Source organism: Lissotriton helveticus, chromosome 8 (genome assembly GCF_964261635.1).
Source record: "Lissotriton helveticus chromosome 8, aLisHel1.1, whole genome shotgun sequence".
NCBI lineage: Eukaryota > Metazoa > Chordata > Amphibia > Caudata > Salamandridae > Lissotriton > Lissotriton helveticus.
In genome coordinates this window covers 151,450,340-151,476,017 of record NC_136069.1, presented here as the reverse complement: position 1 = coordinate 151,476,017, position 25,678 = coordinate 151,450,340, and the positions used below count along the sequence as shown (strand labels likewise).

The 25,678-nt window shown below is 43.6% G+C and overlaps 1 protein-coding gene across 1 annotated transcript in view; it reads right to left on the bottom strand.

Annotated features, from left to right (window-relative positions):
• Positions 1-25,678, bottom strand: part of TMPRSS3 (transmembrane serine protease 3) — a 232,240-nt gene that overhangs the window by 192,857 nt on the left and 13,705 nt on the right. The window contains exon 2 of the mRNA XM_078658856.1: positions 22,197-22,338. Coding sequence (XP_078514982.1) covers positions 22,197-22,338 — 142 coding nt within the window. The remainder of the gene's footprint in view (positions 1-22,196; positions 22,339-25,678) is intronic.

Sequence of the window (25,678 nt, the reverse complement as noted above, 5' to 3'; positions counted from 1 at the left end):
TACTCGTTTTTGCTGTTTTCATGTGTGCTGCCCTGTGCAGAAACAGCAAATTGCTTATGATGGTTTACGTGCAGGAAGGTCCCCCTTCCTGAACAATAACAATTATTATAAAGAATTACGTTTTGCAACTTCTATGTGTGCTGCATTAAGCAACACACATAGAAGTTACAAACTGCATTTAAAGATTGTTTCTGTGCAGGAAGGGCGACCTTCCTGCACAGAATCAATCTTCCCCTCAACCCAGGCCTGCGTTGGGGATAGGCAGCTAAAGTTAGCGCCAGCGCACGGGGAAAAGCAGGGCTGCACCGCATTCTAGTAAATATGGTGCAGCCCCAGCGTTTCTAAAGTGACAAAGTGTGTTGTTAGCCTTCTTGGCTTAACGACACGCTTCTCCACTTTATTGTACATATACCCCAAAGTGTTTTATATATTTATGTGTGTATGTTTTTATTTATTTATGTATCTTTATGGCTACTTCAGTGCCAAATAAAGCATATTGATATTGATTTTCTTTGTAGCAAGGTCTAGGTTAGCACGCACTACTGAATCAATGTTACTAATTTTTTATAAATTCCTAGATATTTAACCTTGGTTCAGAGCTCAGGAGAGCTGCAATCAATCCTCCAATTCGTAATTATCAAAGTATAGCTACTCTTATCAAAGCATGATCATGTATTCCTATGTATATTACACTATTGTAGTTTTATATCTGCATGAAAAAGAGCGCAGTGATATAGCGTATAAACAAATATGGATGCTGTTTCTCATTGGTTATGGTATTCAAATATGCTTGCTAAATGCCTTTGCCCTAGTAGTTCTAGAAACCATATTATTCAAGATTGTACATTTGAACATTTTTACAAAGTTTAACATCGTTTTCAGTTCTAACAAATGGAATATATTTGTATATATACCTGCAAGGTTGAGGTCACGGTTCCATAAGAGGAAATTCTGCTGAGTAAGTCACAAAAGTGATATCCATTAATTTTACGACTCTGAGTCCTCAAATTGCAGGCTTAAGTCTACTGACCAGGCATTACAAATGCAATCCAATCACAAGCTGGGTTGACCAGACTTCAGTAGTTTAGTAAACCGGCAAGCAGAAAAAGTATCTCCCCTATGATTACCAGGGGGAGGAGACAGAATATTCAAGTTCACCCACTGGCTAGGTCGCACGGAAAGAGTCAAGTGGAGAAGATCTTCTCTACCTGATAAATTATGCTGCATAATTTCATTATATATAAACCACACTAAGGAGTTCATTAGTATGGCGGGTGGATCGTCACTGCGATCCGCCCGCCATACCACACCGCCCGAATGCCAATTACCCTCGCCATATCAGTATGGCGGGGGTACCGCGGCGAACGGAAAGACCGTCCGCCGCTTTTCCGCCCGGTCAACGAGTCGACTGGGCGGAAAAGTGTTTAATATGGTGACGGTGTCTGATAGACACCGCCATCCATATTATCATGCAGGCAGAGAGCATCCTTTCCGTGGCGGCAATGGCATGCGGGATTCTCAATTGGGAGCCCGGTGCAGGCCCCCAGGAAGTTGGAGGGGTTGGAGGTACACATGAGGGGTACCTATAGTACCCCCTGCATTTGCAGGCACAATGCGGCAGGCACCGCGCGGTGCCTGCCACTTTGTGCATGCAAATGAACAACATGCATTTTCTCCATTACGGCGGGTGCTGCTGAAAGAACCGCCCACCGCAATGTTGAAAATGCAGGATGCGCCCGCAAGTGTGGCCGGCGCATCCTAATCTCCCGCGCGGGACTGCCGCACATACGGCGGGCGGTCCCGTTTTCTGTCAGGATGGCGGGCGGACTTTTCCTAATGATACCCCAAATATACAATTTCCATTATAGAGCCTTTCCATTGTCCAGGATATTGGGATTTCACCACAAAGAAGATTCTGCATGCAAAAGCCCATCATCACCAACCAATAGAATAGAAGCTTGGGCATTACCTATGGATTCCACTAGCTTGTCACAGAAACATCATGGACAACAGAGTGGATGTAGGGATAGATCATTTCTTAGTCTAAAATCAAAAAAAGCTGTCATGCCTGCATTCAGGGAATAGCCATGCGTATATGGGTGCCTAGTACCCTTTAATTCCCATGCCACATATAACCTAGTAGCCAAGGCACAGAGAGATACAGTAATTTATTAATTTAGTATGGGCAGACATTTAGACTGAAAATTCCTTTCCCAAATCCAACAGCTTGTTGTGAACCTATATTGCTTACACTGTAAAATGTGCTGACAGAAGAATCAATGTAACAAAAAGAGTAAAAATTATAAACTGTATGTGACGAGGTATGATGTACTGTGGACTAGTGTGGTGTAGCATTAGTTGCTGCCTCAGTAACTAGAGAACCAGAGAATTACTGATGAATTAGGCAATCAAAATGCTAAAGTCCATGATTAGAGTATGGCAGACCGGGTGAGTTTACCAGAAAGTTGCTGACAATAACGCACTGTTAATATGGTGGATGGGATATCAGCCTCTCTTTTGCCAAACTTTAACTAACACTACCAATGCTAAACAGCCTATAATAATAGAATAGAATATAACATAATAATAGATTAATAAATTAGAATATAAATTAGCTGATGGTGTGTGCTACTAATAATGGTACAATAGCTAATCTCTCTAGGACATGCATGGAGTTGTCCTGCTTCACAAAGTGCCAATCACAAAGTCTACAACATTGCATAAAGAACTTTAGAATAGCCAGGACAAATCTTCAGTATAAGGTAGTAAATGTCCTAAGACATTCCTAAGAACTGGATCCAAATGGTTATTTTTCCCTGAATCAGCTTTCACCCACATAACAATATTTCTGAGATAACTACAGATGATGGTGGCCAAATTGAAATAGCATTTACCATAAGTACAAACACCTACAGTACAGTAGGTGGATCATTTATAGTGAATATCTTTTGTGTATTGTGCATGAAGTTGTGCCTAATATAGTTTGTATGAAGAGGAATTGATAGCTGTTATAGGATGTTAGATTGATTTTTGTTGTTGTCATTGTTGCGCTGTCGGAGAGAAATGCAAGAGGTAGGAGTGCAGCCATGATGGTGAGAGTTTATTGCTGAACTGTTGTAGAATGTGCTATGGTGCTGGTACTACTGTGGAGGGAGGAAAGTCGTACAGTAATCTGAGGCAGACAATGAGGTCAAGGGGGCTGATAAGGAGGTGGTGGTGCGTTGTACTGCAGTGATTTGGGGACATGGTAAGGTTGTATAGTATGCGTCTGAGGATGACTAGGGTGGTAATGTGGTCCTGTGGGGAGGGTGGAATAATCCTGGGGTTTTAGTATGTTGGTGGTTTGTGATACTGAAATGGTGGGAGTTAGTATTGAGGAGTTTGAAGGTGAAGTTGTGGGGGTGATAGTTTGATGCTAGAGGGTGTAAGTGATATCTGTGTTGTGTGGTGGAACTGTGTGATGCTGTCTTGGAAAATCCATTCTCTGTGTTTTAGTGAGATGCTGAAGTGTCATAGCGAGGTGCTTGAGAATCGCAGTGAGGTGTTGGGTTTTGTAGTAGAGCTTTGCAGAGTTTGTGCTGAGTCTGTGGAAAACAGAAGAGCGACTGCACCTGCTGAACCAAAGGAATAGATCTCTGAAGAAGGACTGATCTTGCAGTTTTATCTAGGGAGAGAACCCCCCGCCCAATGGATGGATCTGCTCCTGCTTGAACCAAGGAAAGAATATTGGACTCCAAGGGTTGGTTGGCTAGCCTCCTGCAAGCTCCAAAAATACAAAAGCTGTAAGAAGCCTGCAACAAAGAAGAGCCCGGCTGCCCAGTTCCAACTGATTTGCCCTGGCCCCTGCTGTTGTTTTCTGAGAAATTAGGTCCTAACTCACAAAGTGGTGCTCAAAAGGTTTTGGGCCCTTGGATGGTCTTGGAGTTTACTCTTTCCCCCTCAAGATTGCAAAAGTGGATACTAAAAACGTTTTCTGAACTTTTCATTGTTGGAAAGTGGATTATAGCGATAAGTAGTGACTTACCACTAGTAATAAGGCCACAAACACAATAAAAGAATCAGTCAAGGTCTCAATAAATTATTCCCTTGCTCAACCCTTGGTAGCTGGCAAGGAGCAGGCAGGCGTAACTTAGGAGACAGCTGTGTTAGACCTAGATCTGTTGACTGGGTGTGAGTGTTTGATTGGTTCAGATGCTCCGTCCATCACCACCCCCTTTTGTACCGCTTTGTTCGCCCTAAGTTGGCAGGGTAAGCTCAGACGTGAGTCCCTTGCTCACTTTGCCACTGGAGTCAAGCAAGCCTGGCTGAAGACGGCTGTATTGCCAGAAACCGGTCCTGGGAAGCTTGATTCCGGTCCAGGGAAGACATGGCTTGGCAGTTCGGGCTGGACTGTTCCCATGAGGCACCGAGTCAGACTGATTTGCATATGGCCATGTCTGAACAGGGGTGGCAGAGTGAGCTAAAGAACGGTTATGGATTAAACCCAGATCAGTTGACTGGGGTGAGTGTTTGTATTGTCAACGCTCCGTCCATCATCACCTTTGGTTTTTCTTTGTTCGCCCTAAGTTGGCAGGGTATGCTCAGACGTGAGTCCCTTGCTCACTTTGCCACTGGAGTCAAGCAAGCCCGGCTGAAGACGGCTGTATTGCCAGAAACCGGTCCTGGGAAGCTTGATTCCGGTCCAGGGAAGACATGGCTTGGCAGTTCGGGCTGGACTGTTCCCATGAGGCACAGGGTCAGACTGATTTGCATATGGCCATGTCTGAACTGGGGTGGCAGAGTGAGCTAAAGAACGGTGATGGATTAAACCCAGATCAGTTGCCTGGGGGTGAGTGTTTGTATTGTCAACGCTCCGTCCATCATCACCTTTGGTTTTTCCTATTTACAAGGGCAGCGTAAATAGGAGGCAGTGCCAAAATTAAGCCCAGAGAAAACCTGGTCTTAAACAGGCGAAACAAGGAGAAATGCTATATTTCTACTCGTTTTTGCTGTTTTCATGTGTGCTGCCCTGTGCAGAAACAGCAAATTGCTTATGATGGTTTACGTGCAGGAAGGTCCCCCTTCCTGAACAATAACAATTATTATAAAGAATTACGTTTTGCAACTTCTATGTGTGCTGCATTAAGCAACACACATAGAAGTTACAAACTGCATTTAAAGATTGTTTCTGTGCAGGAAGGGCGACCTTCCTGCACAGAATCAATCTTCCCCTCAACCCAGGCCTGCGTTGGGGATAGGCAGCTAAAGTTAGCGCCAGCGCACGGGGAAAAGCAGGGCTGCACCGCATTCTAGTAAATATGGTGCAGCCCCAGCGTTTCTAAAGTGACAAAGTGTGTTGTTAGCCTTCTTGGCTTAACGACACGCTTCTCCACTTTATTGTACATATACCCCAAAGTGTTTTATATATTTATGTGTGTATGTTTTTATTTATTTATGTATCTTTATGGCTACTTCAGTGCCAAATAAAGCATATTGATATTGATTTTCTTTGTAGCAAGGTCTAGGTTAGCACGCACTACTGAATCAATGTTACTAATTTTTTATAAATTCCTAGATATTTAACCTTGGTTCAGAGCTCAGGAGAGCTGCAATCAATCCTCCAATTCGTAATTATCAAAGTATAGCTACTCTTATCAAAGCATGATCATGTATTCCTATGTATATTACACTATTGTAGTTTTATATCTGCATGAAAAAGAGCGCAGTGATATAGCGTATAAACAAATATGGATGCTGTTTCTCATTGGTTATGGTATTCAAATATGCTTGCTAAATGCCTTTGCCCTAGTAGTTCTAGAAACCATATTATTCAAGATTGTACATTTGAACATTTTTACAAAGTTTAACATCGTTTTCAGTTCTAACAAATGGAATATATTTGTATATATACCTGCAAGGTTGAGGTCACGGTTCCATAAGAGGAAATTCTGCTGAGTAAGTCACAAAAGTGATATCCATTAATTTTACGACTCTGAGTCCTCAAATTGCAGGCTTAAGTCTACTGACCAGGCATTACAAATGCAATCCAATCACAAGCTGGGTTGACCAGACTTCAGTAGTTTAGTAAACCGGCAAGCAGAAAAAGTATCTCCCCTATGATTACCAGGGGGAGGAGACAGAATATTCAAGTTCACCCACTGGCTAGGTTGCACGGAAAGAGTCAAGTGGAGAAGATCTTCTCTACCTGATAAATTATGCTGCATAATTTCATTATATATAAACCACACTAAGGAGTTCATTAGTATGGCGGGTGGATCGTCACTGCGATCCGCCCGCCATACCACACCGCCCGAATGCCAATTACCCTCGCCATATCAGTATGGCGGGGGGTACCGCGGCGAACGGGAAGACCGTCCGCCACTTTTCCGCCCGGTCAACGAGTCGACTGGGCGGAAAAGTGTTTAATATGGTGACGGTGTCTGATAGACACCGCCATCCATATTATCATGCAGGCAGAGAGCATCCTTTCCGTGGCGGCAATGGCATGCGGGATTCTCAATTGGGAGCCCGGTGCAGGCCCCCAGGAAGTTGGAGGGGTTGGAGGTACACATGAGGGGTACCTATAGTACCCCCTGCATTTGCAGGCACAATGCGGCAGGCACCGCGCGGTGCCTGCCACTTTGTGCATGCAAATGCACAACATGCATTTTCTCCATTACGGCGGGTGCTGCTGAAAGAACCGCCCACCGCAATGTTGAAAATGCAGGATGCGCCCGCAAGTGTGGCTGGCGCATCCTAATCTCCCGCGCGGGACTGCCGCACATACGGCGGGCGGTCCCGTTTTCTGTCAGGATGGCGGGCGGACTTTTCCTAATGATACCCCAAATATACAATTTCCATTATAGAGCCTTTCCATTGTCCAGGATATTGGGATTTCACCACAAAGAAGATTCTGCATGCAAAAGCCCATCATCACCAACCAATAGAATAGAAGCTTGGGCATTACCTATGGATTCCACTAGCTTGTCACAGAAACATCATGGACAACAGAGTGGATGTAGGGATAGATCATTTCTTAGTCTAAAATCAAAAAAAGCTGTCATGTCTGCATTCAGGGAATAGCCATGCGTATATGGGTGCCTAGTACCCTTTAATTCCCATGCCACATATAACCTAGTAGCCAAGGCACAGAGAGATACAGTAATTTATTAATTTAGTATGGGCAGACATTTAGACTGAAAATTCCTTTCCCAAATCCAACAGCTTGTTGTGAACCTATATTGCTTACACTGTAAAATGTGCTGACAGAAGAATCAATGTAACAAAAAGAGTAAAAATTATAAACTGTATGTGACGAGGTATGATGTACTGTGGACTAGTGTGGTGTAGCATTAGTTGCTGCCTCAGTAACTAGAGAACCAGAGAATTACTGATGAATTAGGCAATCAAAATGCTAAAGTCCATGATTAGAGTATGGCAGACCGGGTGAGTTTACCAGAAAGTTGCTGACAATAACGCACTGCTAATATGGTGGATGGGATATCAGCCTCTCTTTTGCCAAACTTTAACTAACACTACCAATGCTAAACAGCCTATAATAATAGAATAGAATATAACATAATAATAGATTAATAAATTAGAATATAAATTAGCTGATGGTGTGTGCTACTAATAATGGTACAATAGCTAATCTCTCTAGGACATGCATGGAGTTGTCCTGCTTCACAAAGTGCCAATCACAAAGTCTACAACATTGCATAAAGAACTTTAGAATAGCCAGGACAAATCTTCAGTATAAGGCAGTAAATGTTCTAAGACATTCCTAAGAACTGGATCCAAATGGTTATTTTTCCCTGAATCAGCTTTCACCCACATAACAATATTTCTGAGATAACTACAGATGATGGTGGCCAAATTGAAATAGCATTTACCATAAGTACAAACACCTACAGTACAGTAGGTGGATCATTTATAGTGAATATCTTTTGTGTATTGTGCATGAAGTTGTGCCTAATATAGTTTGTATGAAGAGGAATTGATAGCTGTTATAGGATGTTAGATTGATTTTTGTTGTTGTCATTGTTGCGCTGTCGGAGAGAAATGCAAGAGGTAGGAGTGCAGCCATGATGGTGAGAGTTTATTGCTGAACTGTTGTAGAATGTGCTATGGTGCTGGTACTACTGTGGAGGGAGGAAAGTCGTACAGTAATCTGAGGCAGACAATGAGGTCAAGGGGGCTGATAAGGAGGTGGTGGTGCGTTGTACTGCAGTGATTTGGGGACATGGTAAGGTTGTATAGTATGCGTCTGAGGATGACTAGGGTGGTAATGTGGTCCTGTGGGGAGGGTGGAATAATCCTGGGGTTTTAGTATGTTGGTGGTTTGTGATACTGAAATGGTGGGAGTTAGTATTGAGGAGTTTGAAGGTGAAGTTGTGGGGGTGATAGTTTGATGCTAGAGGGTGTAAGTGATATCTGTGTTGTGTGGTGGAACTGTGTGATGCTGTCTTGGAAAATCCATTCTCTGTGTTTTAGTGAGATGCTGAAGTGTCATAGCGAGGTGCTTGAGAATCGCAGTGAGGTGTTGGGTTTTGTAGTAGAGCTTTGCAGAGTTTGTGCTGAGTCTGTGGAAAACAGAAGAGCGACTGCACCTGCTGAACCAAAGGAATAGATCTCTGAAGAAGGACTGATCTTGCAGTTTTATCTAGGGAGAGAACCCCCCGCCCAATGGATGGATCTGCTCCTGCTTGAACCAAGGAAAGAATATTGGACTCCAAGGGTTGGTTGGCTAGCCTCCTGCAAGCTCCAAAAATACAAAAGCTGTAAGAAGCCTGCAACAAAGAAGAGCCCGGCTGCCCAGTTCCAACTGATTTGCCCTGGCCCCTGCTGTTGTTTTCTGATAAATTAGGTCCTAACTCACAAAGTGGTGCTCAAAAGGTTTTGGGCCCTTGGATGGTCTTGGAGTTTACTCTTTCCCCCTCAAGATTGCAAAAGTGGATACTAAAAACGTTTTCTGAACTTTTCATTGTTGGAAAGTGGATTATAGCAATAAGTAGTGACTTACCACTAGTAATAAGGCCACAAACACAATAAAAGAATCAGTCAAGGTCTCAATAAATTATTCCCTTGCTCAACCCTTGGTAGCTGGCAAGGAGCAGGCAGGCGTAACTTAGGAGACAGCTGTGTTAGACATTTAAAAACACCTATACATTAAATACGTAAGACACAACACACAATAAGAATCCAACTCCAATGTATAAAAATAGAGTATATTTTTATGAACAAATAGACTCTAAAAGGACAAAAAACAAAGTAGGGAACGGAGATATAATTTTTTAAAGAATGAACACTTTCTAGTGATTAAAATACCCCAAGGGAGCCCTGGTCAAATACACTAAACGGAAGGCCTCAGTGAAAATGTTTATCTTCACACTTAGAAACCTTTCTGGAGGATTTTTCTCTTGATGTCGAGGTGTCTATTCCAGCAGGCCGATTTTGATGTGACGTCGTTGGATTGCTTTTCCACGAGGCCTTAGTCAAATCCTGGAAGTCTGGAACTCTGGAACTTTAATTGGGACAAACCTGAAATCCGGGCTGGGTCGCGGTTGAAGGTTGCCGGCTTGACTCTCAACATTGTCAGTCACCTTATGGAGCCTTTTTCAAAAGTTGATCCAAACTTCTGGAACTTCTTCCTGAAGTTCCTCTTGAGGGAATAAAGTGTCCAAAACACGAATCCAAGCGGTTGAAATCTCTTAGATGGTCCCTGGGATGTCCGGACTACAATGCACCTGACCAAATCCTTAAAAGTCCACTGGAAGCACTCCAGGATGGGGACTGTTAGTGGAGATGATGCAGATGGGCTCTGTTAACCTGTAGCTAGAAGGGAGTCCACTCCTTAATCCTTCTTGAAGCAAGGCAAAGTCCTTAGGGCTGTAGTACCAGACTGTGTAGCAGTCCTTCAGAGTGCAGTCCTATGGGTGTAGATCCAGATTCCATTGGGCAATCCTTCTTCTCCTCGTAGTTTCAGGCAGCAGATGTGATGAGCTATGAAGCTCTTCCATATTTATCTAGTGTTCCTGGGCGTTAAGCAGGGGGCACCCCTGACCATTGGGATGTGACACAGAGCTATGACCACTTCCTCCAATGTGTGGCATATTCTTGTCCCAGAAAGCTCTATTCTCTTGAAAGCCAAAATGGCGACAGTTTCACCAGAGGAGCTGGATCAGGCTAACCCAGCCTACTGGTGTGGCTAATTTTCCTAAACACTTACTGACCAACCCTCTCTCACATCTAATTACAGGGGATCATGTGGGGCTGGAGTGGCAGGATGTGCGGGTCAGCCTGTGATGTCCTAAAGTGTCATTCTCCCTTTAAAGACCTGTTTGGCTACCCCTCACCCCTTACTGCCATCTGCTCTGCAGCTTATACATCTCTGCCCACAGGAAACCCTTTGTCTCTCTAGCAGGCTTTTCCCACCTCATTAGAGCAGCCTGGCCAGCCTGGGCCAGCATATATGAGTAGATCTGAGGAGGCATTTCTTGGTGCTCTATGTTCCAGCACATAATCTTTAGTACAGTATAAGGTAAGCATACATTTTAAAGCTGGTTCTGTTGCAGTATTCATCAGCAAAACTGCACAGCATCTTCTGCCAACAATGAAAATGGCCCCAGATCTACTAATCTATGCTTGACAGGATCCATGATTTTGTTCACACGGACCCATTTATGAAAGGGTTGTTAATATTCAAAAGATTGTTTTGTCCAGAAGATGGTCCTTTAGATTTAGAAAGTCCAAAACGTTGATGCATCTAACCCATTTTCTCGTTTACGTCTGTCCAAGAATTAGGATTGGAGGAATTCTAGGCTCTATGTATAGACCTGTCTTTCATTATATTAGAGAAATGGGTTTGTACATTGTTGACTAGCACTATGTGTTATATATGAAGATCAAATATCTGTCATCAATTTGCTTAAAAAAGTATTTGTACCCTTACAACTTATACAAAAGGCTATAGATATAATAATAAGAAATACACCCGGTTTTATCAAGATTGTTTTCTTTGTGGAAATTCAAAAGATATCGATGATAATTAATTAAGTAAAACCCCTTGCTGGAACTTTTAGAAAGAGGCCATTTCTCTCTACTTACTGCTGATTGTGCCTGACGGCCTGTCTCCAATACACATCTGCGTTGGGTGACAGCTACATATTATGCTTTCCCTATAGACAGCCACAAACACAGGAAGGTGAGGCTGATCATCATTCTGAGCACTCATTTGCTTTTATCTGCATTCTGATGACGATTCCTGGGTAGGGAGGAATGGGAGGGACTGATACTTATACTTCAATATGCAGTGTCCTGTCCAAACACAAAGCACTGATTTACCACCCACAGAGAGCCTGGCAGACAGTACTGGGTTGAGAGGGATCCTTGTGCACTTCAGAGAATTGATTTGAAGTCACCGCTACATCAAAGGCACTTTTGGGTATAAGTACATGGTCTCTGACCCCCTGAAATCAGACTTCTGGATCTTGAACTGACCCTCTGTCAGAAGGACTGTGGTGCTGCTTAAAGAACTCAACTGGACTGGTTTTCTGGAAAGACTGCTTGTTGTCCTGCTGTCTGCTACTCCCTGACTCTGCTGAAGGAGAGCTGCACTCTGCCTTCCCTCCAAGTGATCTCCAAGGGCTTTTTGGGTTGCCTCCTGTTATCTGAAGTCTCAAAGGCATAAACGACTTTCTGCAGTTCAACTGGTGCTGCTGGACTCTGTCTTCTGTGAATCCTACCCATGCCAGATGTGCCCTCTCCAAGTTCTGGGTGTCAGAAGTAGGTTCTGCAGCTGTTTCCTTTCAAACTAACACATCGTCCACCCTACATCCATCGGAACCAACGCATCACCCTTCAATGCCGACACAGAGCCTGCTCGTCGACAGCGGTTCTACAGCCTGCGATACCCGAAGACGACACTCTGCATGGCTCGATGACAACGCATTGTCTTCACTTCAGCGATGCTCAACGACTATGTAGCGACCTGACTGCGTGGAAAAAAATTGATGCATCAAAACCTCAGCATTGACGCTTTGCTCCATCCAAGGTGCTTTCTCAGCAGGCCCTGTGTGGGGCCGGTAGCCGGCCTGCCCTCCATCCCAGTCGGCCTGAACTTTGGATTTGCACTGGTGCGTCATGACCTCAAGTAACCTTTTAACCGCTAGTGACTTCTGAGCGCTATTTTTGCATTTAATCTAAAATTCATATCTAGACTTCTACTGTAGAATGTTTGTTGTTTTGGTCCCATTTTGCTCAGATAAATATTCTCTATTTTTCTAAACCTGTGTAGTCTTTTTGTGGTGCATTCATAGTGTAACATTGGGCCCGTTGCACAGAACTAACTTAAGACAAAATCCTAAACTTACTACCATTTTGGTATTCACAGAAGGCACTTACTCATTTCGGGATTCACAGAAGTTAGGAGTCCTAACTTTAGGACTCCTAAATGCCTTCTGTGAATACCGAAAGTCTTAAAATTAGGATTTTTCTCAGTTTAGTAGTAGTAAAGTTAGGACTCCTAACTTTAGGACTCCTAAATCTCGTCTGTGAATACCGAAAGTCTTAAAATTTGGATTTTTCTCAAATTAGTAGTAGTAAAGTTAGGACTCCTAACTTTAGGACTCCTAAATGCCTTCTTTGAATACTGAAAGTCTTAAAATTCTGATTTTTCTCAAATTAGTAGTAGTAAAGTTAGGACTCCTAACTTTAGGACTCCTAAATGCCTTCTGTGAATACCGAAAGTCTTAAAATTCGGATTATTCTCAGTTTAGTAGTAGTAAAGTTAGGAGTCCTAACTTTAGACCTCCTAAAATGACATCCTAATTTTAAGACTTTTGGGATTCACAGAAGGCATTTAGGAGTCCTAAAGTTAGGGGTCCTAACTTTACTACTACTAAATTGAGAAAAATCCTAATTTTAAGACTTTCGGTATTCACAGAAGGCATTGAGGAGTCCTAAAGTTAGGAGTCCTAACTTCTGTGAAAACCGAAATGAGTAAGTATATTCTGTGAATACCAAAATGAGTAAGTGCCTTCTGTGAATACGAAAATGGTAGTAAGTTTAGGATTTTGTCTTAAGTTAGTTCTGTGAATCGGGCCCTGTGTGTGTTGCACTTTACACATGACCTCTTTTGATAAGTCTGACTGCTCTGTGCCAAGCTACCAGAGGGCGAGCACAGGTTATCTTTTAGTATGTATCTAGCTTACCCTGACTAGACTGGTGGTTCCTGCCTGTCCTGGCCACATACCTAAGTCAACCAGGAATCAAATTTCTAACAGGCAGGATTTATTTTGTGTAGGGTGAAATACTTTCCTGCACAAAAACAATCCACAGAAGAAATAACGAGGAGAAAAAATGATGTTTATCCTCATTATACCTCTCTCTGGTAGATATACTAATTTCACCCAAGTTCAGCTTTAAAAACCTCAGTAAATCTGGAATTGCGTCAAATTCATGGGTGGACGCACAGGACCGCTCATGCTTCATCCATGGAACACTTACCACTAAGAAATGTAGCACATCCCAATCTCAAGCTCCTACATTGCATTACATTTCTTTATAAAACCATGCAAGGACATGCAAATAAGACTTTGTGTGGCTTTGTAAATCCCAAATAACCCTTTCTGTTGCCTTGTATCTGTTGTATTGAATACAATACATTGCATACAAGAGGTAGAGAAGCCAACATTTGTGATCTGCTTGCAATAATATTGGGGTACTCTTACTGCTTTACTGCTCTGCGTAACTACTGTGAAGTCCTAAGTGCTGAGAAGCCTGATTATCTGGCAGCTGTGTTGTCTAAGTGTACAGAGGAGTCACACAAATCTACACAGCATGCACCATGATGCTAAAAGTCTGCCTGCTTTAAACTCTGTGTCTCTCTGTGCACATGAGGAGTGCGCCAGGACGCCCCTTCGCTGGGGCAGCTGTGCGCCGAATAAAAGTTATTAACATAACATAACATAACATAGACTTTGGCATCCACTGGTCAAGTATGGAATTGGTCTGGTCATGAGCATAAAATTGGACTGGTCACGAACCTGAGTGAATTCTCAGGTTTGGGACCAACAAACACTACTAACATGATTTATGAAACCCAAACTCCAACAATTCCAAAGAGCTAGAGTCTAGTTCTAGCTGTAGCTCAGCAGAGAATTCTTCAATTCAGCCCGACTCATCCTATCTGACTTTATGGACACCATCTTGGTGTCAGCCTTAGGACATCCATCCCAAGACGTAGTGAAAGAAAGATGAATGAACTCTGCAACCATGGACATTTGTTGAATCCTTCCCTTTTGGGTGATTGCCCATACTCGAAAGGACAGGAGGAAGTGGATTTCTGTTTTTAATCTTTCAGAATTGAGAAGCTTTAAAGTAAAGTTGTGGACTATAGTCTCTTTTTGTTAACTCATTTCTTATTATTGCATTATAAAAATGGTACACATTTTGTAATTTCACATTACATCTTTGTTAAGCATCACTTCTTTGTAAAACAAACTACCAAAATATTGCCTTGTGTCTTGAAAAAAAGTATGGATGCAAACACAGGTGTTACAAATTGGGTTACTAGTTGGCTGAGGTATGCACCCTGTCCAAGCAACTAAACTACAATCCTAGTCAAGGTAAGTCACAAACACACCCTAAATTAACCTCTGCTCACCCCCAGGTAGCTTGGCACAGAGCAGGCAGGCTTAACTTAAAAGGCAATGTGTTAAGTATTTGTGCAACATGTCAAACAGTAAAACAGTGAAAACTCCAAACAAATAGATACCACAACTGATTAGAAAAATTGAATTTCATCTAATGAGCAAACCAAGACTGAAATGACCCAAATCTTGAGATATGTACTTTTGAAGATTTAGGTGAAAATAGCACATAAAAGCGCAAAGCGTCAACTGTGATTATCTGGTCGTGCCCAGACTGGTCCAAAGTCAAGTTCAGGCTGACCGCAATGCAGCTTTGGCTGACTAAAGGGACCTACCTGCGTCCGCTGAACTCAGTCTGTTAGATTACGGTGCGCGGTCTGCGAGGTATTGCTTTGCAAGACTTCATGTAGTCCAGTGTTGGTTCCGAGAAGGACTACAGGAGGCAGAGCACCTAAGGCCCCCTTCCAGGGGTCCAGGGCTGGGTTGCACCCCTGAGCAGGGTAGACTCACAGGTCACAGAGTCTGGGTGCTGGGTTGGAAGTTGTTTGTGTCCCAGAGACTTCAGAAAACAGGTGGCAATCCAGCAAGCCCTTGGAGCCACTTTGGTTCTGGGTTGGAGAGATCCAGGTCCAGTCCTTCTCACTACCAGGCAATGAGGGCAACAGGTTGGATGGATGGATGGGTTTTTATATAGCGCAATATCACCGCCAGGTCTCAAAGCGCTTTTGCATTGGGAACCCGTCCTGGTTTTTCCCCTGTAAGATAGCCCCTACTGGGTATCCCCAAGGTGAAAGCCAGGCATCCCGCCGCGGGGGGCCGTAGTGGAGATTAAGCAAGCTATTGCCCAGAGTTGCAGAGTGTGAACCTGTGATTCGAGTAGGCACCGAAGCGAGAATTACCGAGTCCGTGGACATTTTGGGCTCAAGACCCTGCCGCGTCGGGAATTGAACCCTGGTCCCGGGTCTGATCTCAGCGTCCGGGTCTGCCTCCTCTAACCAGTGAGCCACACTTCTCCACAGGTCAACACAGCAGGAGTCCAGCAGTGTGACAGTCATTTCAGTAGCACTGCAGACCTTCTTCCTGGCAGAGTATCCACAGGTCCAGAAGTGTACTGAAGTGGTGGTGTCTGAGGTCCACTATTTATATTTTGGTGTCCCGGTTATGGAAGGTGGGAGAAGCTTCTAAACAGTGGCTTTGAAGCGCAGGGAAACTCCTTCTCAGCCCCCTCACCCTCCCTCCCCCACTCTGGTTCCGAGGTGGCTGGTGTGACAATGCAGGGTCAACACCAGCTCTCTTCCAAAACATGCTGATAATATTCATGACCTACAGTGTGACGAGTATTTTGTTTTTTTATTTTTAACAGAAATGTGGCTCTCAGATTCCTCTGGCCCAGATATTTGGACAGCTGTTCCCAAAGGCTTTAAGATTATGAGGAAGGACCTCAATGAGGGTAGAGGGGGAAGACTTGCAATTATTTACAAGGACTGCTACACTCTGGCCCGTCTACTCCCAATGGATCTAGTAGGCGCAGAGATTTTGGGCTTCACTCTCTCCCTCGCATCCAAACAATCTGTATCGGGGGCACTTATTTATAGGCCTCCTGGTCCTTCCAGAGGGGTTATATCCTCTTTATGCAATGTCTGGACCCCTTTAACTCTTAAATATGCGCATTGCATTGTGTAGGGAGATTTTAACCTTCACATGGAATTCGCAAATGCAAGAGAAAGTTCTCTGCTTCTGGAGAATCTGGCTGTTATAGGCCTTGCCCAATCTATTTTTGCCCCAACACATCTAGCTGGTTATACTCTTGACCAAATTTTCCCTTTCCGTCCTCTGGAAGTTGATACCCCTATCCCTCTCGTCTGGTCCAACCATTACATGCTTAGGTTTAAATGGCCAAAGCCCTGAGACCCCCTGCTAGGAATGGCAACTTATCCAGTATGGTAAGAGCCTTCCATAAAATTCAACCGGAATCCCTATGTTCTGCACTAGAAGAGGTTAAACACACTCTTTCCTGCAATATTGATGAAGATGTAAGCAGGATTGATAGCTGGATTGAGACCGCGATCCTAGCTCTTGCCCCAGTAAGGAGGACTAAGCAACGTCGCCTTAAATTGTCCAGTCCTTGGTACACTCAGGTGTTGAAAAATGTAAAGCTTGAGTGTAAACGTATAGAGATACAATGGAGAGCCACCTATGGTCCAAAAGCTAAAACAGACTATAAAGAGATTCTTAGGAAGTATCATAAAGAGATTGAATTAGCAAAAAATATATACTTTAAGGCTAAAATCTTAAACGCTGGCAACTGCTCCAAGGACATTTTTTAAATTGTTAAGTCTTTTACGTCGCTGAAGGCTGAGACTAACTATAAACCCTCTTCCCAAAAATGGTGTGAACAACGTGTATGTTCCTTCAATGACAAAATAGCTTCTATTCAAGCTAGCCTCCCGCCTCCAAAAGCTGACAGTTGCTTTCTGGGCTACAGTATGGAGGAATAGATCGGCAAAGAAAGGGGGAAGTCCCAATTCCTTCAGTGTCCATCTCCATAAGTAAAGATAGCTTACCGGACTCCTTATTTCCCATCCCAGTGGATGAGGCCCTTCTAGCCCAAATTCACCTAAAATCATCTCTCCCTCTGATCCTGGTCCTTTAATTATTTTAGACCGCGCTGATGCATCAGCTATTTAAAACTTCCCATTCATCAGCTACAATGCCTAGGCGAATATTGTACCGCTGTAAAAAAAACTCATGCAACAAGAACAATTGATGGACAGAATGCAGAACAATGTCATACATTCACCCCAGTACAGAGATCTGGACCTAAATCCATTGTTTTTTTGCTCCCCATGCCATTCAAATAAAAAAATCTCACGCGGACCCTAATAATAAAAAATAATAATAGTTACATTTGTAAAGCGCCTGGTTACACTGAGGCCTGTGTGTCCCCGTGCTACAGTAGCAGTAAAAAACAGTAACAATCAGTTAAACAGAACAAATTAGGATGCAGGAAACAAGTGAGTTTTTAGACCCTTCCAGAAGATAGATTCAGAACACTCCAGCCAGAGGGCCTGAGGGAGCGAGTTCCACAGCTGGGCTGCCAAGTAGTAAAACGAACGACCGCCCATTCTGGCTCTCTTTATTTTAGGGACATGCACCTTCCCTTTCCCGCTTGACCTTAACAGTCTAGTCAGAAGATAGGGAGTTAGAAAATCATCCAGGTAGCTGGGCCCCTTTCTCTGTAATATCCAGTGACTCACACACAAGGCCTTGAACTTTACTCTCTCCCTGATGGGCAGCCAGTGTGGAGAGGCCAGCGCACCAGTGGCAGAGGCCCTCTTCGGGAGCATAAGAACTGGCCTTGCTGCTGCATTTTGGATGCACTGCAAACGTTGCAAACATCTGAAAGTTGCACCCAGATACAGAAGATTACCGTAATCTAGGCGTGAGGTTACCAGAGCATGAACAAGGATTTTTCTAGATGATGTGGTTAGGGTGTCCAGGGTTTTCCGTAGTCCCCTCAAGATACCAAAACAGTCGCCTGCCACCTGCCTGGTGTGGTAATCGAAGGACAACTTGTTGTCCACCCAAACCCCAGGATTCTTTAACCCCTTCGATGCTCATGACGAGCTCAGCTCGTCATGAGGCACGGTGCTCGTGTGCTCATGACGAGCTGAGCTCATCATGAACAATGGGAAATAAGGATCTGCAGCACAGGAGCAGAATATGTCAAGCATCGATGAGGTTAAGGAGTAGGAGTAGGACCCAGTGACTGGGACCACCATGCCGAAGACCATACTGATGGGGCCTTCCCTATTACCAATACCTCAGTCTTGCTGCCATTCAATTTTAGGCAATTATTTGCCATCCATACAGCCAGTTCTTTGAGGCAGGATAAAAAGTTGGAGGCAGCTCCCGACCGGGCTTGGATCAGAGAGACCACCAGCTGGGTGTCATCAGCATAGGACAGGGCATTAATCCCAAATTTATCTGAGATCTTAGCCAAGGGGGCGACTTAAAGATTGAACAATGTTGGGCTCAAAATAGAGCCCTGAGGCACCCCCTGGGTCAGCTTGATGCTCCTAGAGTAATAACTACCCTGCATGACTTGGAAACTGCGCTCAGATAAAAAGGATTCCATCCACTTTAATTCTCCGCTGCCTACACCACCTCTCTCTAAATCATGAAGTAAGGTATGGTGGGTGACAGTGTTGAAAGCGGCGCTTAAATCTAAAAGAATTAAGGCCGCTGTCTGCCCTTTGTCCCAACCAATTACAGACCAATCTCCCTCTTCCCAGCTCTATCAAAAGTGCTTGAGAAAGATGTTAACCAACGAATTTTCACATACTTAGAAAGCAATAACTTGCTTCCTGCTAGCAAATCTGGCTTCCGGCCCAACTATAGTATTTAGTCAGCCTTGCTGGAAGTGCTTGATTCCATCTGACTCAGTCTGGACAGGGGTGACAGAGGCTGCTGGTTTTACTCGACCTACCTGCAGTATCCAACATCATCTCTCACCCCATTCTCTTAGCTCGTGTACATTCAATGGGAATTTGAGGGCTGGCTTGGCAGTGGCTTGCATCGTTTTTTGGAGGGTGGAGTACAAGAGGTATGGTGCAACCATTTTTCTGCCGCCTCCCTCCATCTAAGGGCTCAGTCCTGAGTTCGACTTTATATAATGTCTATCTCTCTCTTGGCCTCCTTGGTAGAATCCTTTGGGGCAAAAATTGTGTCATATGCAGATTACACCCAACTTCTTTTTTTCTGGGGGAAGGGCAAGGCTTTTTCAGGTGAGGAAATTCGTAACTGTCTTTCTGCAACGTCCAGTTGGCTATCCAGTAACCAACTTAAGTGTAATGCCAGGAAGACCCAACTCCTCTTTTTTGGTTCAGAGGCCTAGACACCGTGGCAGACTTTCTAGCCTGAGGATGCCTCCCCCCAAGTCAGGTGGTAAAAAATCTGGGCTACAAATTTGATGGACAATTGTTATTTTGTTCCCAAGTTTTTTGTTTTTTAAACTTTTATATATTGAACATTTGCGGTACATAGAGATACAGCATAACGTCATTCAAGAGACCAGGTGTCAATGGCTTTCGAATTGTTTCATCAGAAAAAAAAACTTACACCCAATCAACAAAATGTGGCACAGATTGCTTCCTAAGATACAAGTTATAGTCAGTTTGGTCATACATCTTGCGTAGGCAAGGCACAGCTTCTCATCCAAGTGCTTGGTATATTTCATATGAATGATTTCTATATAAGACACCACTGTATAACTAGGCACTCTAAGACGTGTCCAGGTCCACATATATTCTCCCCAATAGGAGCCTCTTCACAAACCTGGAGTGGGCCCCATGCTCGTGCATGCATTACCCTCCCTCCCAACAAATATATTACATCAGTGTTGTCGTAGGACAACAGATGCCTATACATTACATCCCCGTCTTATGTAAACAATACCAAAAAGTCAATATCTGTACTGCGGTTTTAACCAACCTCTAGGGAGTGTGGTGCAAATAAGCCTTTAGTGGCTGCCAGATGTCCTCCGGGCATGACGCTAGTGGCTGCAGGGTGGCAAATAGTTCACTTGTGGTGTCGCAATATATCAGGTCCCAGTTCCAGGGCTGCGCACTGCCCCAATGTAGTGAGACCTGATTTCGTTCCCAAGTTAACTCAGTGGTGGGTACCTGTTTTGCCCTCCTTCATGTACTTAGAAAATTATTCTGTCTTTTATCCTTTAAAGCTAGACAACAAGTGACGCAAGCCTTGATAATCTCCCGGCTTGATTACGGGAACGGTCTGTACATAAGATTGCCTAAATACCTGATCGAGAGGCTGCAATTGGTCCAGAATTTAGCAGCACTTACCATCGTTGGGCTCCCATGCAATTCCCACGCCACTTGCCTTCTTCAAAGCCTTCATTGGCTCCCGGTCAGGAAGAGGATCCCTTTTGAGATACTGCTCGTTACCCAGAAAGCTCTCCACTGAACTGGCCCGGGCTAGCTACAATATAGAATTAAGTTCCATGCTCCCCAGAGAAATCTCAGTTCTGAAAATCTTTGTCTAGCTATAGTTCCACGGATTAGAAAGGCAAGGTCAGAGGGCAGATCTCTCTCCTTCATGGGCCCTTCTCTCTGGAACAAGCTTCCATTGGCTTTCAAGTGCATTAATGCGACACCTGAGTTCCGAAAAAAATTTAACTACTGGTTTTATCCTGCCCCTAGTTCTGTCCTTCTTTCTTCTTGCTGATGGTCCTTTTGCATTAGCGCCAGGACACTTTACTATAAGTTGTGATTTTAAATTGTGAGTCCAGAGACACCAAACTTGAATAGTCTATCTTTTCCCAATGGAAATCACACTTATATAGTGTAATAAGGTAATCCCAATGTTAACATATGGGAGAGATGGGCCTTGCAGTAGGGAAAAACAAATGTAAGTGTTTTTCACAACTTGGACATTTAAAACGTAAATGTACATGTCTAACATTTTAAGTACACTGCACCCTGCCCTTGGGGCTGTCCAGGGCCTACCATAGGGGTGACTTATATGTGTTAAAAAAGAGCCTGGCAAGAGGGTTACCTTGCCAGGGTGACATGGCAGTTTAAAACTGCACACACAAGCTCTGCAATGGCATGTTTAAAAGGACTACCAAAGTGAGTGGTACAATCAGTGCTGCCGTCCCTGTAGCAGATTTTAATTTACAAGCCCTAGGCACTTGTAGGGCACTTTACTAAGGACTTGTACGTAAATAAAATATGTAATTTGTGGACAAGCCAATGTTACCATGTTTAAAGCAGAGACCACAAGCACTTTAGCACTGGTTAGCAGTGGAAAAGTGTCCAGAGGCCTAAAGCCAACAGAACAGATAGGAAAAAGGCAAAAAGTCAGGGGAAACCACGCCAAGGATGCAGGTCTAACAACAGGCGAAACAAAAAGACCAAAACATGGCAAAAGATAACGGGGGTAGAGAGAGATGCATTGGCAACAATGAATAGTCATGTACTAAAGTGTAAATAAGGATGATGAACTATTTTTCAACTAGGTATATGTCGTATTCAAGTAATGTGAAGCATATGTTTGCAATACAGGGGCATTTGTCATATGTACTTCTGTGCCAATGTTCATGGTAGAATGTATTAGCGTAAGAGGGTTCTTTGGAATGTTAAGGATGCAGTTTTGCCAGTTGAGAGCTGTGTCTCACCAGTAGTGGCTTGGAACATTTCCATTGTGATTACTTGTCAATAAATCCACACCTTTAACCTCCTGTGTGTGGAAATTGGCTTATTTTAGTATAATCAAATGTTTTGAATTATCTTTATCTGTGGCATCATTTCGAGCATTTTCAGATACATTATTATGAAGAGGGTGCCAACTTTTTTCAAATCCCTAGAAATTCACTAGGAGAAACTATAGAACTGGTTTACGCATTATGTATGATACATAATAGAGTCCACCTTTTCACTAGAATAGTATTTTTACATACACATATTTGAAAAGCACAGGATCACAAAGAAAGCCCTCTTATGATAAATCATCTTACCAAGAAAATGAAAAATTTGGACCACTCACCATTTGCATCATCTCCGGGGTTTACCCTTGCTTGTGCCAAGAAATACCGGAAGTAGGAAAAGGGAACATCCACTGGAGGCAAATCTTCTTCTGTGACTGACACTACTTCTAAATTGCCAGCGTTATGGCTGTCCTCTGGCACCTTAGGGGGTGAAGAGAAAACTCAGTGTATTTATAAAGGAAGACTAAATGCTTCTCAACATGGAGGCAAGGTACTTTCTGGCCACTTTATGCACAGGTTTCAGTCATGAGTCAAATCCATTGGAAGAAAGGCTAGTGATACAGCAGAAACTCCTCATCAAGGAGTCTTACACTAAAGTAATCTGATAATTAAACCATCCAATTACTTCCTAAGAGGCAGTACCTTGCTAATGCATAATTAATACTGGCTAGCACTCATAATTAATGTAAACAGGACAGACAGGCACTTTTCTCCGCTATCAATCAGAGAGTAATGCAGTTCACTGTTGATTTTTCTGAATGGCGCAAACAGTGATTACAGTCTTGGAGATAGAGGGGCATATTTATTAAGAAATCACGCTGCGCAGCAAGTCACCTTGCTGTGCTGCATGATAGGGAAAGGCAAGAATGTGCTGTACTTAATAATATATGGAGCATTCCTGTCATTTGAGAATGCTGGCTCACAATGTGCTGCCTAGCACCAACGCAGGCACCCTTGCACCATGGTGCAAGGGCGGCTGCATTATCAGCAGGATTGTTTTGTGCAGAAAGGGACTCCTTCCTGCACACAAACAATCCCCTGAGGCATTTTCCTCCAAGTGTGCTACAGAATGTAGCACAGATAGTAAAAGGGAAAAACAAGGAGAAATTAACATATTTCTCCTCGTTACGCCTCCTCTGGACAAGCATAGCATTTTGACACATTCCCAGGTCTACCACTGATGGTAAATTTGAGAATGCGCCAAAATCCGTGGGTGGAAGCGTGGGAACATCCCCGCTCCACCCATTGGATGCCTCGCACGGGCAGAGTAATGCAATGCAGCAATTTGTGTTGTGTTGCGTTACCCTTGATGTATCAAGCCATGCTTGATAAATCCAATGTATGTTTTGTGTCACCTTGCACCCCCTTGCATGACGTATGGGTGACGCAAAACCTTCATAAATATCCCCCTCAATATTTAGGAACTTCCCCAGTTCTGTGACATATAAATTGTCTTCAATTACTCAAGAACCACTTGCCCCCATATAAAACTGTGATCATTGCTTCACTGACGCCTACCAAATCACTTGTACCTGTATAAGATTGTGATCAGTGCTTCACTGAGGCCTACCGAACCACTAGTCCCTCTGTAACATATGATCATTACTTCATTGATGCTTACCGTAACCACTTGTCATTATGCAAAGTTATGACCACTGCTTCACTGATGCCTACAGGAACCACTGGTCTCCATATAAGAATATGATCACTGCTTCACTGACGCCTACTGAACCACCAGCCCCCATATAACATATGATCATTGCTTCACTGATGCATACCAGGACCACTTGTCCCCTTATATTATTATGCTCATTGCTTCACTGATCCTTTCAAGGACCACTGGTCCCATATAAGATTATGATCACTGCTTCACTGACACCTACCGAAACCACTTGTCCACACATGCTATGTTAAATGTTATGTTAAAATTACTTGTAGAGCGCACAAATACCAGATAAGATTATGATTACTGCTTCTCTGATGCTTACTGGTACCATATAATGTTATCATCATTGCTTCATTGATGCCTATAGGAACCACTAGTCCCAATATGAGAAGATGATCATAGCCACACTGATGCCTACCAGAATCATTGCCCCCCGCATGCAATTAGAATAATTGTTTCACTGATGTCTACCATCAACACTGGGCCTTCTGTAACCACTGTTCCCCATACTACAGTGCAATCACTGCTTTGATGCCTATTGGAACCACTTGTCCCCTTATATTTTTATGTTCATTGCTTCACTGATCCCTTCCAGGACAACTGGTCCCATATAAGAGTATAATCACTGCTTCACTGATGCTTCCTGGTACTAGTGGTTCCCATATAATATTAAGATCACTGCTTCACTGATGACCACCAGAACCACTAGTCCACATAGAAAGATTTTAAGAAGGTTCACTCTGTTTTGCTTCTTGGAGTGGAGCCCCGAAGGCAGGCATTACAAAGTACCGCAGCACTGATGACACCTATAGGCATCTTCATCTCTGTGGGCATTAATTGGGAAACATCCTTTACGACGCAACTTTTACCACGCAGTGCCTTTACAACACAGGTTTTTCAACGCAAGTCATTACAACGAATTGCGCTGGGGGCGCTCTAGGATAGGTAATAGTTTAATTTATCCACGGGGACTGGAGTTGGAATAGTAAATTAAACTATTCACTATCCAGCACCCCCCAACGCAAGTCGTTGTAACGACTTGCGTTGAAAAACCTGCGTTGTAAAAGCATGCGTGGTAAAAGCATGCGTTGTAACAACGTACATCCCATTAATTTCTGGTACCAGATCAGGCCTGAAGGGTAAGCCTTATCAGCTATTGCACCAAACTGAAAGCATACTAGGGTTTAGTGCAATTTACCTTAAGCAACTTTTGGGAGTTGTAACTTGTACAGCGCAAAAGGAGAAAGCAGAAGTGCAGACACTCAGCCTAAGAATGCATATGGGGTGCTAAAAGGTAGAGCTGATTTGGTGACATATAATAGAAGGTTTGATGGGGGACACATTTCTGTCTACTTTTATACTCTCCAGATGATCAAATATCTACTTTTACATCAGCACAAGGCGCAGTGCAGGAGCACAACATGTGTTCTGTTACATGCATATTTCTACTATCAGAACCCGCTATTGACCAAGACATTTTAAGACATGAACAAAACAAGCAATTGTTCAGGGCCCCCACCTTCCAAGGGATGCCCGGGGAAAGTAAAGTTTATCTTTTTAGATCACCTCTGCCTATTTCTATATCTGAACCGCTCACCTTCTCTCTGCCTCAGTGCCGGCTGGCAGATGTTGGGGGGTGCTGATCGGGAATGAAAACAATTATTTTTTCTTACCTCTTCATGGCCACCGTCTCACCTCAGTCATCGCTTCTCTTCCTGATGAGTCCCAGAAGCTGGAAGCACACAGGCTCCACTAAGTCGTGATTGGTTTGAGCACCGTGGCTCAGCTCTCAGACAGGGACTGTGCATGTTCTCCACCCAGGCTATCCAATACAGCCTGATGGAGAACATGTTATGTACTCTTCCTCTGACTGGTGGCACATCCAGCTGTGTTCTGAAATCTCTGGTGGAGGAGCCGTTCATGGAGCAGATGCTGGCTTGTGATTGCCCACGGGCCTAACCCTATTTTGAGGAAGTTCACACAGTCTACCCAGCCCTGTGTTGTAGTATGTTCTGTTACTTTATTCTGAAACCATTCCACAAAACCCTGCTTTGGGGATTTTTCAAAATAATAGGTCCTTGGGTCTTTTTATGA